Consider the following 12,811-nt stretch of genomic DNA (forward strand, 5'->3'; position numbering starts at 1 on the left):
GAGTTGACCCCAGAGGCAAGGAACCGGGGCTCCCGAAGAGAAAGGATGGAAGGAATGAAGCAGGGAGGAGTGAGAGCCCGTGTCCCGGAGAGGAAGGAGCTGTGGGCTCCAGTGGCAGGCAGAAGACAGGTCTCTGGGGTCCCTAGGCCCAAGCTGGCTGGGACCCCCTCTCCCCACTGCTCTGACTACACTAAACCCTCAGGATGGGGGAGGGCAGAGATGTTATCGGCCAGTACAGGCCTCCCTACCCCCTGCTGGGTTCCCACCCCAGCTAGCCAAGAAGTCCCTTCCCCCCTCCCAGGGCCATTCTCATGATCTCCTTCCGTACCTGCTTCCAGCCCGGCTCCCGACTTCATTTCCGAACCTGTTTGGAAATAAAGCAAGCATCTACAGCCAGAGCCTGGCTGGCCAGGGTGGGGTGGGACTGGGGATTAGCTGCTTGAGTGGGGCTGGGCCAGGGGCTCCTTTCCCAGTCATGTCTCTGGGACCCCCAATAGATCCAGGCTAGCCCAGCTGAACTTGGAGTTTTTACAGACTGACTTAGAGACTCCGGAGGGGCTAGGAACCCGAGAGAGAAGTCACATCTCAGAGGGGCCTGGGGAGGTTGGGGTGAGAACACTTGGGGGAGGGCTTAGGGGTGGGGGCACCAAGGGGAAGACATGGAGGGTAGGCAGCAGGGGACCAGGAAGGTTTGGGATGATGTGTGGATGATAGTATGCAAATTATGTGCAAAGCGTTATGCAAAGCAGCACCTATTAGGGAAGAGGTGTTGGGAGGCACTGTGTGATTTGACCCATAGCTGTGATCCCAGTGTGGTCCACTGAGGTCTGCGGCTGAATCTCTTGCTGGGCCTGACAACCTGAGAGTGGGTCTTTACCTAAGAGGGTATCAGAGACTGCCAGGACTGAGGTCTCCCAGGCCCTCAAGGTCCATCCAGATGCCCAGGCCCAGCTGAGCACGAATTCCTGGTCCACCATGGCTTAGGCACTGCTGGCAAAGGGGCAAGATCTGCCACCCCCTCAGGACCCAGCTGGCTGCTGGCTTCGGTGTAGCTTCCGGAGCCACCCCTCCGTGCCCCTCCCAGGCTCCCGGTCCTGCTGTCTGTGCCTGAGAGCCCTGAGCAGACGCTGGAGATCTGAGCATCTATGACCAGGAGCTGGGACATCAGTGCATGGGGCACAGTGGGGTGAGGCTTCTTCCTCCTCCCTCCTCCCTCTCACCCACCCAGCTGCTCTGCCCAGCACTGCCCTTGGGGCACAGGGGTCCATGTGCCTCCTGGGTCTGCAGGTGGTCTGAGCCCAGCCCCTGGCCCTAGGGATCTGGACAAGCGAGTGCAACCCCTTAGCTTTAGCCTGGGTGCGCTCTGCGGGACTTCTGTCTGAGTGACTGGGAGGACTTCTTGTCTTAACTGCAGCTGGGCCAGGTTCCCAGCACACCCGTGCCAGTGTGTCCCACATTCCACCCAGGCATGACACCTCCCAAAGGGCACTTTGGTGTCAGACCAGGGCCCACGGTGGAGGGCAGGACACAGAAGCCAGGGCCTCTGGAGGCTTTTGGGCGGCCTGTCACTGTCACCAGTCTGCTCACTGCTGTGGTCACCTCCCACTGAAGCTTCGCCCTCAGGGGCTGCCACTCTGAGCTGTGTTCTTCCCTTTCTCCCTTCCTGGCAGAGGCTGGTGCCCCTTGCTTCAGGGGGGAGCCTGGCCGAGGAGGCTGCTGGCTGGCTAGGCTGTGTGGCCAGCCAGGAAGAGCACCGTGGCTTGTCCTTGGGCCCCGACCCATTTGTAGCCACCAGGGCTCTGCCCTAGGCCAAGAGAGGGCCCCGCTGGCCCTGCCATTCCCTCACGGCCCTGGCAGCCCTCACCTTGTTCCTTGAGCCGGATGATCTCGGTGTCGGAGCCGAAGCTGTTCCAGGCTGTGCAGTTGTAGATGGTCTGGAAGTCGGCCCGCACAATGTTGCTGATGGTCAGGGTGGAGATGACGCCCTCGTCCGTGCTGATGGTCTCCACCGTGTAGCGCCCGGATGTCCCCGACTCCAGGACATTCTCCTTCCAGGACCAGGCCTGCCCAGGGGGCACAGAATCAGGAGGAGACCCCACCAGAGGGGCCTAGGACACACCCACACCAGTCAGTGCCACTGCCCTACTCATGTTCATGCTCACTGCCACACATGAACGATGTGCACACGGGTATGTATGCATGCACACACACCACACACCACAGATATGCACACATGCCTGTGTACACACAACACGCATCATGACACATCATGGGTATGCATGCACACACACCACACACCACAGATATGTACACATGCATGTGCACACAAAACATATCACCACACATGTCATGCACAGCATCCCACACACCGCAAACATGCGTGCACACACGTGCACACACAACACACACAAACACATCACATGTCTATGTCCAGCACCCCACACATGACCAACATGTTTACATACACCACACCACACATGCCACAAATGTATACACACAGCTCTGCATACACACCACAAACGTGTATCCACTACAACACACACACATTGCAACATACATATATGACCAGCGGGTATACACACAGGTATGTGCATACACACCACACCACAAACATGCATACAGAAGTACATGTACCACAACACACATAAACATGCATCAAAACACATGCACACACCAGATCACACATTGTAGACATTCCAGCACACATGTGCGCATGCCACAACACGCATACACACATCACAATACATACACAGCACACTCCACACTAAAAACATGATACAGACATGTGTGTACACATGGCAGACATAACACCACCTGTACACGCAACACTCACTCCCCCAAACACACATACGCATGCCCACACACACCATGATGCACACACCATACACAATACAACACACATTACAAGCATGCTTACACACACGTACATACTACAACACACACTGCAACACATGTGCACATTTGTCATACACACACCACCATGTGTACATACAGGTACTCACATGACATACACGTGTTCACACGCAAATACCCACACACATCAACAGATATACATGTTCACATATGGCATGACACATGTACACGGCAACACTCCCACACCACATGTATATACAATCCACAAACACATGTACACACACATACTCTGGAGCATCCTCAGAGGGTCTTTCTATCCCAGAAGAGGGCCTGGGGAGCATCTTTCTGGGCAAAGCAGGCACCCTGCTGTCCCACGCCCTATGCCTCCACACAAGTGTCCCTGAAACTGCGGCTGCCTGGGCGGGTATGAGTTAGGACAGCAGCCACACGAGCGGGTCTATCTGTAGGACGTTGCATGCGTGTGTGAGAAGTGTCTACAGAGCTGTGTTTGCAATCACCTTCATCTACCTTAGTTTACAGGGCCGCTGGTTAAGAGTTTGAGTCAGCCACATACACTGTCTGCATCTCATCATGTGAGTGCCTCGAACCCCTTGTTCGGGGCTGATGAGAGGGTCTGGGTTTCTCAAGCTTGGTGCTGTGGTCATGCTGGACTGACCTGTTCCTGGCTGTGGGGCTGTCCCAGGCACTGCAGAATGTCAGCAGCACCCTGGGCTCTACACCCGGTGCCAGGAGCATCCTCCAAGTGGTGACAACCAAAATGTCTCCAGGCACTGCCAGATGTCACCTGGGGCCAGTGAAACTGCTGGCCTGGAATCAGATATTTCTGAAGAGAAGGTGTGAAAATGTTCAAGAGTGAATGGAATCTTTCACAATGAGCATGTGTTACATTTATAATTAAAACAATTAGAAAGTCAAGTCAGTGGGGAGGTGTAGGTATTAGTTTCATTTGTGAGTCCTTGCAATTTTTTTTGTGAATCTTTCAGACAGTGAATGAACTGAATGCTTGAGAAAGTGTGTAGCAGCAATAATACTCTAACAGTATCTTAGTTTACAGGATGACAGTTTCAGCTGGTGCAGCCTGGGTGTCTCAGTCCCCACACGGACGAGTTAGTGGTGACCTCAGCTGCTCCACATCTGGGCCAGCCCCACCTGTCTGCACAGCTGCCCTGTGAAAAGGTACAACTGCCCTGTGCACTGGACCCCTGGCAGTCATCTAGCAGGATTTTACCAGACACTGGAAATTACTACAAATATTTTCACCCCGATAGTGCTGTAAAATGCTTACTTTTCTTTGTTTTTATGCCTGAGATCCCTCCAGTTTCAGATGGATTTGGGTACAAGACTCTGCCCCTGGATCACCTGAGGTCAGGAGTTCGAGATCAGCCTGGCCAACATGGTGAAACCCTGTCTCTACTAAAAATACAAAAAAATTAGCCGGGTATGTTGGTGGGCACCCATAATCCCATTTACTCAGGAGGCTGGGGCAGGAGAATTGCTTGAACCCCGGGGGTGGAGGTTGCAGTAATCTGATTTGTGCCATTGCACTCCAGCCTGGGCGACAAGAGGAAAACTCCATCTCGAAAAAAAAAAAAAAAAAAAAAAAAAAAGACTCTGACACCGCCTTAAAATATTTTTGGGCGAGGGGTAGAGACAGAGTCTCAGTATGTTGCCCAGGCTGGTCTCAGACTCCTGGGCTCAACTGATTCTCTTATCTCAGCCTTCCAAAGAGATGGGATTACAGATGGGAGGCACTGTGCTCAGCAAGACCCTCCCTTTAAAAAAATGCAAATACTGGCTGGGTGCAGTGGCTCATGCCTGTAATCTCAGCACTTTGGGAGGCTGAGGTGGGACGACTGATTAAGCCCAGGAGTTTGAGATCAGCCTGACTAACATGGTGAGACCCCGTCTCTACTGAAAATACAAAAATTAGCTGGTTGTCGTGGCATGTGCCTGTAGTCCCAGCTACTCAGGAGGCTGAGGCACAAGAATTGCTTGAACTCGAGAGGTGGAGGTTGCAATGAGCTGAGATCTTGCCCCTGCACTCCAGCCTGGGTGATAGAGCGAGACTCTGTCTCAAAAACAAAAAACAAAACAAAACAAAACAAAAAAACCAAATACCTGGTAGGGGTGCTGAGGATGGACTCCTCAGCTGCCTTAGCTGCATTGCAGGGATAAGTGCTTTGAAGAAGGGAGGGAGAATGGAATGGTCACTTTAGAGGGGACAGTTGATAGATACCAGGGCAGGTTACCATGGACAGTAAAGGCCATGGAGACCTGGCAAGGAGGACTCCAGGGGTGCACAAAGGGATCGCTGTTAACTGTGCTCTAAGATTTTGCTGAAGACTGGCCTGGAGCTCAGGAAAGGGAAGAAGCCATTTGTCTTTTCTCTCCACTACCCTTGTGTGTCCCTCTGCCCTTAGGATTTGGATTAGGATTAGGATTCGGAATTGATGGTTTAGAACCCTTCATGTCAGAGCCTAGCAGAATGGCAGATGAACCCTGGGAGCACTGCCTATTCCAAGAAGGGAGTCTGCCTGCAATTTCATCTTCACGATGCTTTTCCGAGGCAGCCAAGGCAGGTATAATTTTTCTCAGCAAGGAAAAGGAGCCTTGGGGGTGTGCACCGCCTGGCTGGCCACCCAGCTATTGACAGAAGTGACCACCAGGCTGCTGGCCTGGTCCCTGCCCGCGCTCTCAGGAGCACTCACAATGCGGTCCGGTGGCGGTGTGCTCCGGATGAAGCATTTGATCTGGCCCTTCTCGCCGTGGAGGGCGTGCTGGGTCTGGGTGCTGGAGATGATGGGGGGTCCTGTTGAGAGACAGTGTCCCATTAGGCACCTGGGAAGGGCAGGTCCCTGCTGGTGCCCTTTTGGCTGGGTTAAGAAGTGTATTCATTACTCCAAGTATTCAGCAATCATTTGAAGGCCTGTATGTGCAAGGTAAAGTGCAAGGTAGAGGACTCAGAGATAAATTAGGCATTCAGTCATAAGCCTCTCAAGGGATCATGAGCGAATGCTTCTAAGTCAGAATCCCCAGAAGATATAAATAACCGTAATAAAAGGTGGTGAGTGTTAGTACCACAGGAGCGGTGCAGATAAAGTGCTAACCGACTTCAGAGGAAAGAGAATAATTCTATCTGGCGGCCAGGGAGAGCTTTAGGGAGGAGGTGGTAAGCCTGGAAAGGGGGTGGGGAGGTGTCTGGATGAAGGAAGACTCCCCCCGCCTTTGCCAGCTGCACGCCATTCTTCAGATACCCAGTAGAGGGCGCCCTTGCCTAACAAACGAGAGGTTTTCGGCCAGCCGGGCCGACGGGAAGAAGTGGTTGCCGTCCCTTCCTGAAGAGCGGGAATCACCCTGGAAGGGTGGAATGCATGCACTGGCCGTGTTCACAGCCTTCCTCCCACCTGGGCCTCAGGAGGTCCTACAGTTCATCGCCTTGTCTGCCTCCACGTCCATACCCAGACTGCCCAGGTGAGGCCATGGCTCCCAAACAGACCCCAATATTATATCACGGAGAGTGGCTCATGTTTGTGGGTGTCAGGTTGAGGCGCCTGTCTCATTCACCACGTTGCACAGCCAAGAGAGTCCACCCGGTGGAGGGGAGCCTGTTCCCCAGCGCCTCCTTTCCGGTTCTGCCTGTTATCTAACCCAAGTCTTTCCTGTGTGATGCCCGCCTGGCTGTGAAAGACAAAAGAAGGAGCAGCTAGTTCAGCCTTTGCTCTGCTGGCGTCCTGGCTGCGCTGGGTGGTTGATGGATGGGGTTAGGGACGGAAACCATCATGCTCCCTTTCTAATCCCTGGGGTAACAGTTGAGCCTTAGATGGCAGATACCAGAGGAAAGAGAGCTGGGAGTTACGGATCTGGAGAACAGGCAGAATTATGCTGGGTACAAAACAAAAATTGCTGCAAACATAATTGCTGTTTATTAGCCACCTTAATTAAAGCAGATTTGCATTTCTATGAGTAGCTCTCAGCCAAGCAAGAGAAGGTACTAGAGACACTCTGGTGACTTCTGTTGAGTTTGATAAGGCAAAGGGTTTGGGGCAGTGTGAGGTGGGTGTGGGGGACCCTCCATGCCTTTAAAGGTGGGCTGAGCGCTGCCTTCTTTCCTAAAATCTCTTAGCTCCAAGAGGCCTAGGACCCAAAGAGATGAGGATATTGATGGTTTAGGAACCGGGTGGTACTTTGTTTTCCTGCTGGACTAAAAGGTGATGATACCATAAAACCTTTTCCTCGAGCTTCCCAGGAGCTAGGAATTCCCTGAGGGGTTTTCAGGATTCTAAGAGCTATCATCAAATGCATATGTTTCTTAGAAGAAAACAAAAAGCAGGATAAAGGGAAATAGGGTGAGGGTTAGTAAGATTTCTCTTCCCTATTTGAGCCAGATCACTGGAGGTTTGTGTCAATTTCTTTCCCAGAGGACTGCCGCGCTGGCCAGCAGTTGTCCAAGGCTGGGATTTGTCGCAATAACAACCTGATCTCATTGGAATGCTTTCATATCGCTAGCTCCCTCTAGCCCATGCCCAGGTGCCATCCACTGGGCTTCACCCTCCCTCCACCTGCTCTGCAGAAGCAGGGACAGACAGTTTACCCCCTGGTGGGTCTGGCAGGCTCCTCTCCTGGCTCTTGAACTCATCTCCCCGCCTCCAGGTGTGCGAAGCCACCCTAATCCAGCAGAAATAAACAAGCAGTTTCTTTACTTCGCTCCAAGCTGTCCAGCTTTTCTCTGCCTGGAAACCTCAGGGAGCTTGTGCTCAGGGGTGGGGGCGGCGGGGTGGGGGCAGATAGAAAGAGAGACCTGGAGAGTGGAGATTCAACCTGGGTCGGCGCCAGTGCCCTCCCCGTCCCAGAGAAATGTCCCTCCAGGCCTGTTCCCCAGGGGACTTTCTCTCCTCAAGAAATCCCTTTAACTCTCCCTTGGAAATGCCTGAACATCTAGAGTGACAACAGATGTCAGCTCTTCCTTTATCCACCTGCTTTTCCCTAGAAACGCTGATGCTCATTTAACAGCTCCAAGCTTGAGGGCCCTGGAGTGCGCATGTGAGTGTGAGCATCCTGGGCCGGCTGGTCATGGGGCCAGCAGAGCTGAGCTGGCTGCAGGCATGGACAGCCCGACTTCCCAGCGCCCTGGCTGGCGCGGGCTGTGTGGAGGGCCGCTGATTTCATTGTGGCCTGGAGCTCTGAGCCGAGTGTCAGACACCTGCGCTGAAAGGAACAGGCTGTAGCCTGTGTTGCCATGGATATACGAAGGTGCGATCAGATGCTGTTATTTTTAGCCCTGCAGTGCCAATTTATTGGTGGTATCCTGGGGACACGCAGGAAAGGCAGGAGGGCTCCGAGTTAGGGTTCTGCCAGGACAGGTGGCTGTGAAAGTGCTGGGCTCTGGATAGACTCACCCTCCCTCTGGGGCTGCCACGACTCTGGGGTTGGGGGGAGAGGAATGGAAATAGGTGGGGTGGTGGTGCGTGGGGAGCTGGCTAATGGCGACAGCAGCAAGGGATGGCTGAGGAGACACCAAGCTGGTTTTGGTTTTCTAAGGAAGGGGAGAATAGATGGGGTCATCAGCAGGTGGCTTTCTGGGTGGAGAGGAAGCTGAAGCCCACTGGGATAATTTGGAGACCTCAGTGGGCCCCTCCCTAGGGCCTTGCTCTGGGGCCAGGACCCAGAAGCCCTGCAAACGTTGGTGGCTCAGTTCCCACAGGGGCCCAGAGCTTCGGGGTTTTGATCTGAGGCAGACTATGGTGGGAAAAGGGGCCTTCCAAAGGGCAGCGAGCATGACAGAGGCGAGGGGAGCCTTTGGAAGTGGCAGAGGAGGCAGACTGGCAGCTCTGCTTTCTGCTGGTGGCCCAAGCACCTGATAGGCAGGGACGTCAGCATTTGCGTTCTGGTGCCATGGCATTTGTGGGTCTGGCTTCAGCCAGGTTCCAGCTTCTGCAGGACTGTCTCCAGCCATCATCCAGGCCTGATCTGACGCCTTTGTCTCTATGCGTTTCATGTGACAGTCATTCATATTCTAACTCCCATTCTGAAAACACTCCCCTGCTGCAATTATTTATTTTACTTTATTTGATTATTTTTTTGAAACGGAGTCTTACTCTGTTGCCGAGGAGTGCAGTGCAACCTCTGCTGCCCGGATTCAAGCGATTCTCCTCTCTCAGCCTCCCTAGTAGCTGCAGGTGCTTGCCACTGTGCCCAGCTAATTTTTACAGTTTTCCATAGAGACAGCGTTTCACCATGTTGGCCAGGCTGGTCTTGAACTCCTGACCTTGTGATCTGCCCACCTCAGCCTCCCAAAGTGCTGGAATTACAGGCACATGCCACTGCGCCTGGCTAGTTATTTTTATTATATGTAATAAGACATGCTCCCTGTCCTCAAGGGGGCCTCTGAACACATGGCCTGGTGGAGATGGTGACGGGGCTCCTTGGCTGGGTGTCTCACATGCAACAGGAAGAGGCTGATCAGGAGCTGCAGAGATGCGCTCTTAAATTCCCATGAGGCCAGGAGAAGTGGCTCACGCCTATAATCCCAGCGCTTTGGGAGGCCGAGGCGGGTGGATCACTTGAGGTCAGGAGTTGGAGACCAGCCTGGCCAACAACAGTGAAACTCTGTCTCTACTAAAGATACAAAAATTAACTGGGCATAGTGGCACGTGCTTGTAGTCCCAGCTACTCATGAGGGCGAGGTTGCAGCCGCTGAGATCGTGCCTCTGTGTTCCAGTATGGGCGACAGAGTGAGACTCCATCTCAAAAAAAAAAAAAAAAAAAATCTCTTGGGCCCAGGTCATGGTGAGTGGATGAAAGGGCAGATACGCTGGCCACCCAGAGATCTCTGATGCTTTTTTTCCTGGCCAGAATAAAATTTATCACCCACCACTCTGAGGGCTGAGACCCCTTCGAAGGTAACAAGGAGAGAGGTGACCAGAAATACCCAGGCCCTTCCTCCCTCCGCCTGGGTCTGACAGGGATTCCAGGAGCTGGACCTAATTGCTGTCTACCCATAGTTGGAGGCAACAGCAAGGCCCAGAGCCAGTGACAGCTCCTTTGGGGCAATGCCTGGTGCTAAGATGGCTAGGGTCCTTCTTCCCTCCCTCAGGCCTGGCTCCTCCCAGTGAGGGTCTTACCGTTGACAGTCAGGGTCACCTCTCGCTCCCCGGCTCCCACACGGGGCACCACAGCCCGGCACACGTACTTGCCCGCATCCTCCTGGCGCACGGATTTGAGGGTCAGGGTCTTCTCGTTGCTCAGGACCTAGGAGAATTGGCAGGTTCAGACACGAAGAGCAGGTGGAGGCCGTGCTCCATCTCTGGTAAGGCGGCAGCTGAGAGGCAGACCTGGGGTAACTGACGCGGTCTCTGGCATCTCAGTAGGACACGAGGTGGGGAGGAAAGAGGCCAAAAGTTTCCTGGTACAGACAATGCCCGTGGGCTGCACAGAGGAGACTCCACCAGCAGAGAGGCCGCCCCACGTGGCTGAGGATGCCGCATCGCATGTGCTGCCCCGGGGCACGTGTGCAGGAGGAGGGAGATCCTCGGCTGGGGACTTCCAGGCTTCCTCCCGTAGAAAGCTCCCTGTACCTGCGGTGGCATCTCTTCTCTCAGGCTAGCCATGGGTGACATGATTCTGTGAGGGCCCCTGAACGTGTCTTTTCAGTCATTTTCAGGATCCCTTTGGGACATAGCCTGGAGTGATGGAAACAGGCTCTGGCGTGAGCTCGGCCTGCGTTTGAATCCCAGCTCCAGCAGTGACCCTGTGTCTCTTTGGTCGGCGCCTTACCTTCTCAGATGCTCAGTTTCTATGTGTGGGGCCTGGTGGGATGATGCAGTGGCTGCCACACAACAGGCCACCTAAAGCTCGGTTTCCTTCTGGTCCCCCTGCTTTCCTACCGAAGGCTTTCACTGTCCCTTACTATGTGAAGACATCTGACAATCTCTCCTCCTGCACTAAAGAATACATAGTTTGTTTTTTTTTTTTTTTTTTTTGAGACAGGGTCTTGCTCTGTTGCCCAGGCTGAGTGCAGTGGTGTGATCTCTGCTCACTGCAACCTCTACCTCCCAGGTTCAGGCGATTCTCCTGCCTTGGCCTCCTGAGTAGCTGGGATTACAGGCATGTGCCATCATGCCCAGCTAATTTTTGTATTTTAGTAGAGATGGGATTTCACCATGTTGGTCAGGCTGGTCTGGAACTTGTGACCTTGTGATCTGCCCGCCTCAGCCTCTGAAAGTGCTGGGATTACAGGTGTAAGCCACTGCGCCAGGCTGACTACATATGCCTGATAAGCCTAAGTCCAAGGTTGGAAGGTGGCTTTATTTTAGGGAAGTTAAAACAGGCTTTTTTTTTTTCTTTTCTTTTTCCTTTATTTTTTTGAGACAGGGTCTTGTTGCTATGTTGCCCAGGCTGGACTTAAACTCCTAAGCTCATGTGATTCTCCCGCTTCAGCCTCCCAAGTAGCTGGGACCACAAGTGTGTACCGCTGTGCCTGCTGGCAAAGCCATTCCAGGGACTTCCCTCCCAGTACACTGCTGACCACCTACTTTTCTTAAAAGGTTTAGGAGAGGGCAAGACTGCTATGGCTGAATGTGCTCACGGTGAGATGGCCACATGAGGGTGCCTGGGTTTCCCCTCCTCTTTCTGGGGTCTTTCTCCCTGTGGCTCCCACTGGAGGCTGACTCCCCCAGTCTAATAGTGAGAGGGACCTGGACAGCAGTTCCCTCATGCCCCACTGTCCCCCACCCCTGCCAGCGGTGCCCCGAGGTCTGAGCTGCAGACTCACCACTCCCGAGCCTCGCTTCATCCAGACGATGGTCAGGGATGGGTTGCCGGTCCAGGCGCAGCTGAAGATGGCATCAGAGCCCAGATCCACGAGCAAGGATTGGGGTTCTGTGGTCATCCGGGGCCCAACTGCGATGCGAGGAAGAAGAAGACAGGATCAGGTGGGTGGGGAGCTCTGGGACCCTCCTTTTCCCCCCAGACCTCGAGTGGGGAAAGGGAGGCAGCGGGATACTTGTGCCACCTCAGTCACTTCCATTTTAGTCCTCTGCTTGGGTGGGGTCTGGGGTCTGGGTGTGGGACTCAGGAAGTGAGGAGGAGACCCCTCTCCCAAGGCTTAGCCTCTCTCGGGCCCGTGGAGGTGGTCAGCAGCATGGGGGCTGGGAAGAAGGTGCTGGGGACCAGGTTCTGCCTGGATTCAGCCCCATGGCTCTCTTCCCTTTTCCTCTGCCAGAAAGTTGGGGAAGCCCTCCCCACTCCCTGGAAATCTGCGCCTTTGGGACCTTCGTGCCTCTGCCTTCAAGCTAGCTCCCATCTCCTCCAGCCTCAGCCTTCATGACCTGGAATTGAGTGACTGGTGCACCTCTGGGGTGGGATGGGGGCTCTGGGATGCAGGGTGATGGAGGCAGGGGTCTTGTGATCCACGCTTCCTCCCCGCATTTCTACCTGATGCTCTCAGGCCACCCTCCTGTTCCAGCCGTCCCAGTCTCTGTGTCACCCCCACTGCGGTAGAACAGCCCTGGCTTCCACTTCCCACTAAGCATTATAGAGCGGAACACAGGCTCCTCTCCACCTTCCTCAGCACGTCCGGAGCCTCCTGTAGACCAAGATTGGTCTACACAGTGGGAGCCGTGTGGGGATTCCAGGCCCAGGGTTCGACCGTGGCCAGGCGGGCCTCAGAGTGCTCCTTCCAGGGAGCAGACAGAGCCTGAAACCTGGTGCCAGGAAACCGGGGTCAGTCCTTTGATGTAAAAAGGGAGCAACAACACTTTCTTCGGAGGCTTCCAGGGAGAGGGGGAGGATCAGATTTGTAAAAGTTTGTAAAAGTGAGTTTAAAACTATCAGGGGCAGTGCATGACCTAAGAATGCTTACTGTGAACACATCCAGCCAGCTAGTGCATGGCAATGGGCTGCCTCACTGGGGGTATCTGCCGGGCCTCCAGTGAAAAAG

General features: G+C 54.1%; 1 protein-coding gene across 5 annotated transcripts in view; it reads right to left on the reverse strand.

Moving 5' to 3' along the window:
* The window catches only part of KIRREL3 (kirre like nephrin family adhesion molecule 3), a 569,770-nt gene that overhangs the window by 11,774 nt on the left and 545,185 nt on the right, over positions 1–12,811 (reverse strand). For 3 of the 5 annotated variants that reach the window (XM_003923520.4, XM_074400840.1, XM_010334375.3), the window contains 5 exons: positions 11,645–11,772; positions 9,996–10,122; positions 5,583–5,683; positions 1,865–2,063; positions 329–364 (listed from right to left, as the gene is read on the reverse strand). In XM_003923520.4, the coding sequence (XP_003923569.1) occupies positions 329–364; positions 1,865–2,063; positions 5,583–5,683; positions 9,996–10,122; positions 11,645–11,772 (591 nt within the window). The remainder of the gene's footprint in view (positions 1–328; positions 365–1,864; positions 2,064–5,582; positions 5,684–9,995; positions 10,123–11,644; positions 11,773–12,811) is intronic. The other 2 variants (XM_010334376.3, XM_074400841.1) reach the window with 1 other exon arrangement.

The sequence above is a fragment of the Saimiri boliviensis genome, chromosome 6, assembly GCF_048565385.1.
Source record: "Saimiri boliviensis isolate mSaiBol1 chromosome 6, mSaiBol1.pri, whole genome shotgun sequence".
NCBI classification, from domain to species: Eukaryota; Metazoa; Chordata; class Mammalia; order Primates; family Cebidae; genus Saimiri; species Saimiri boliviensis.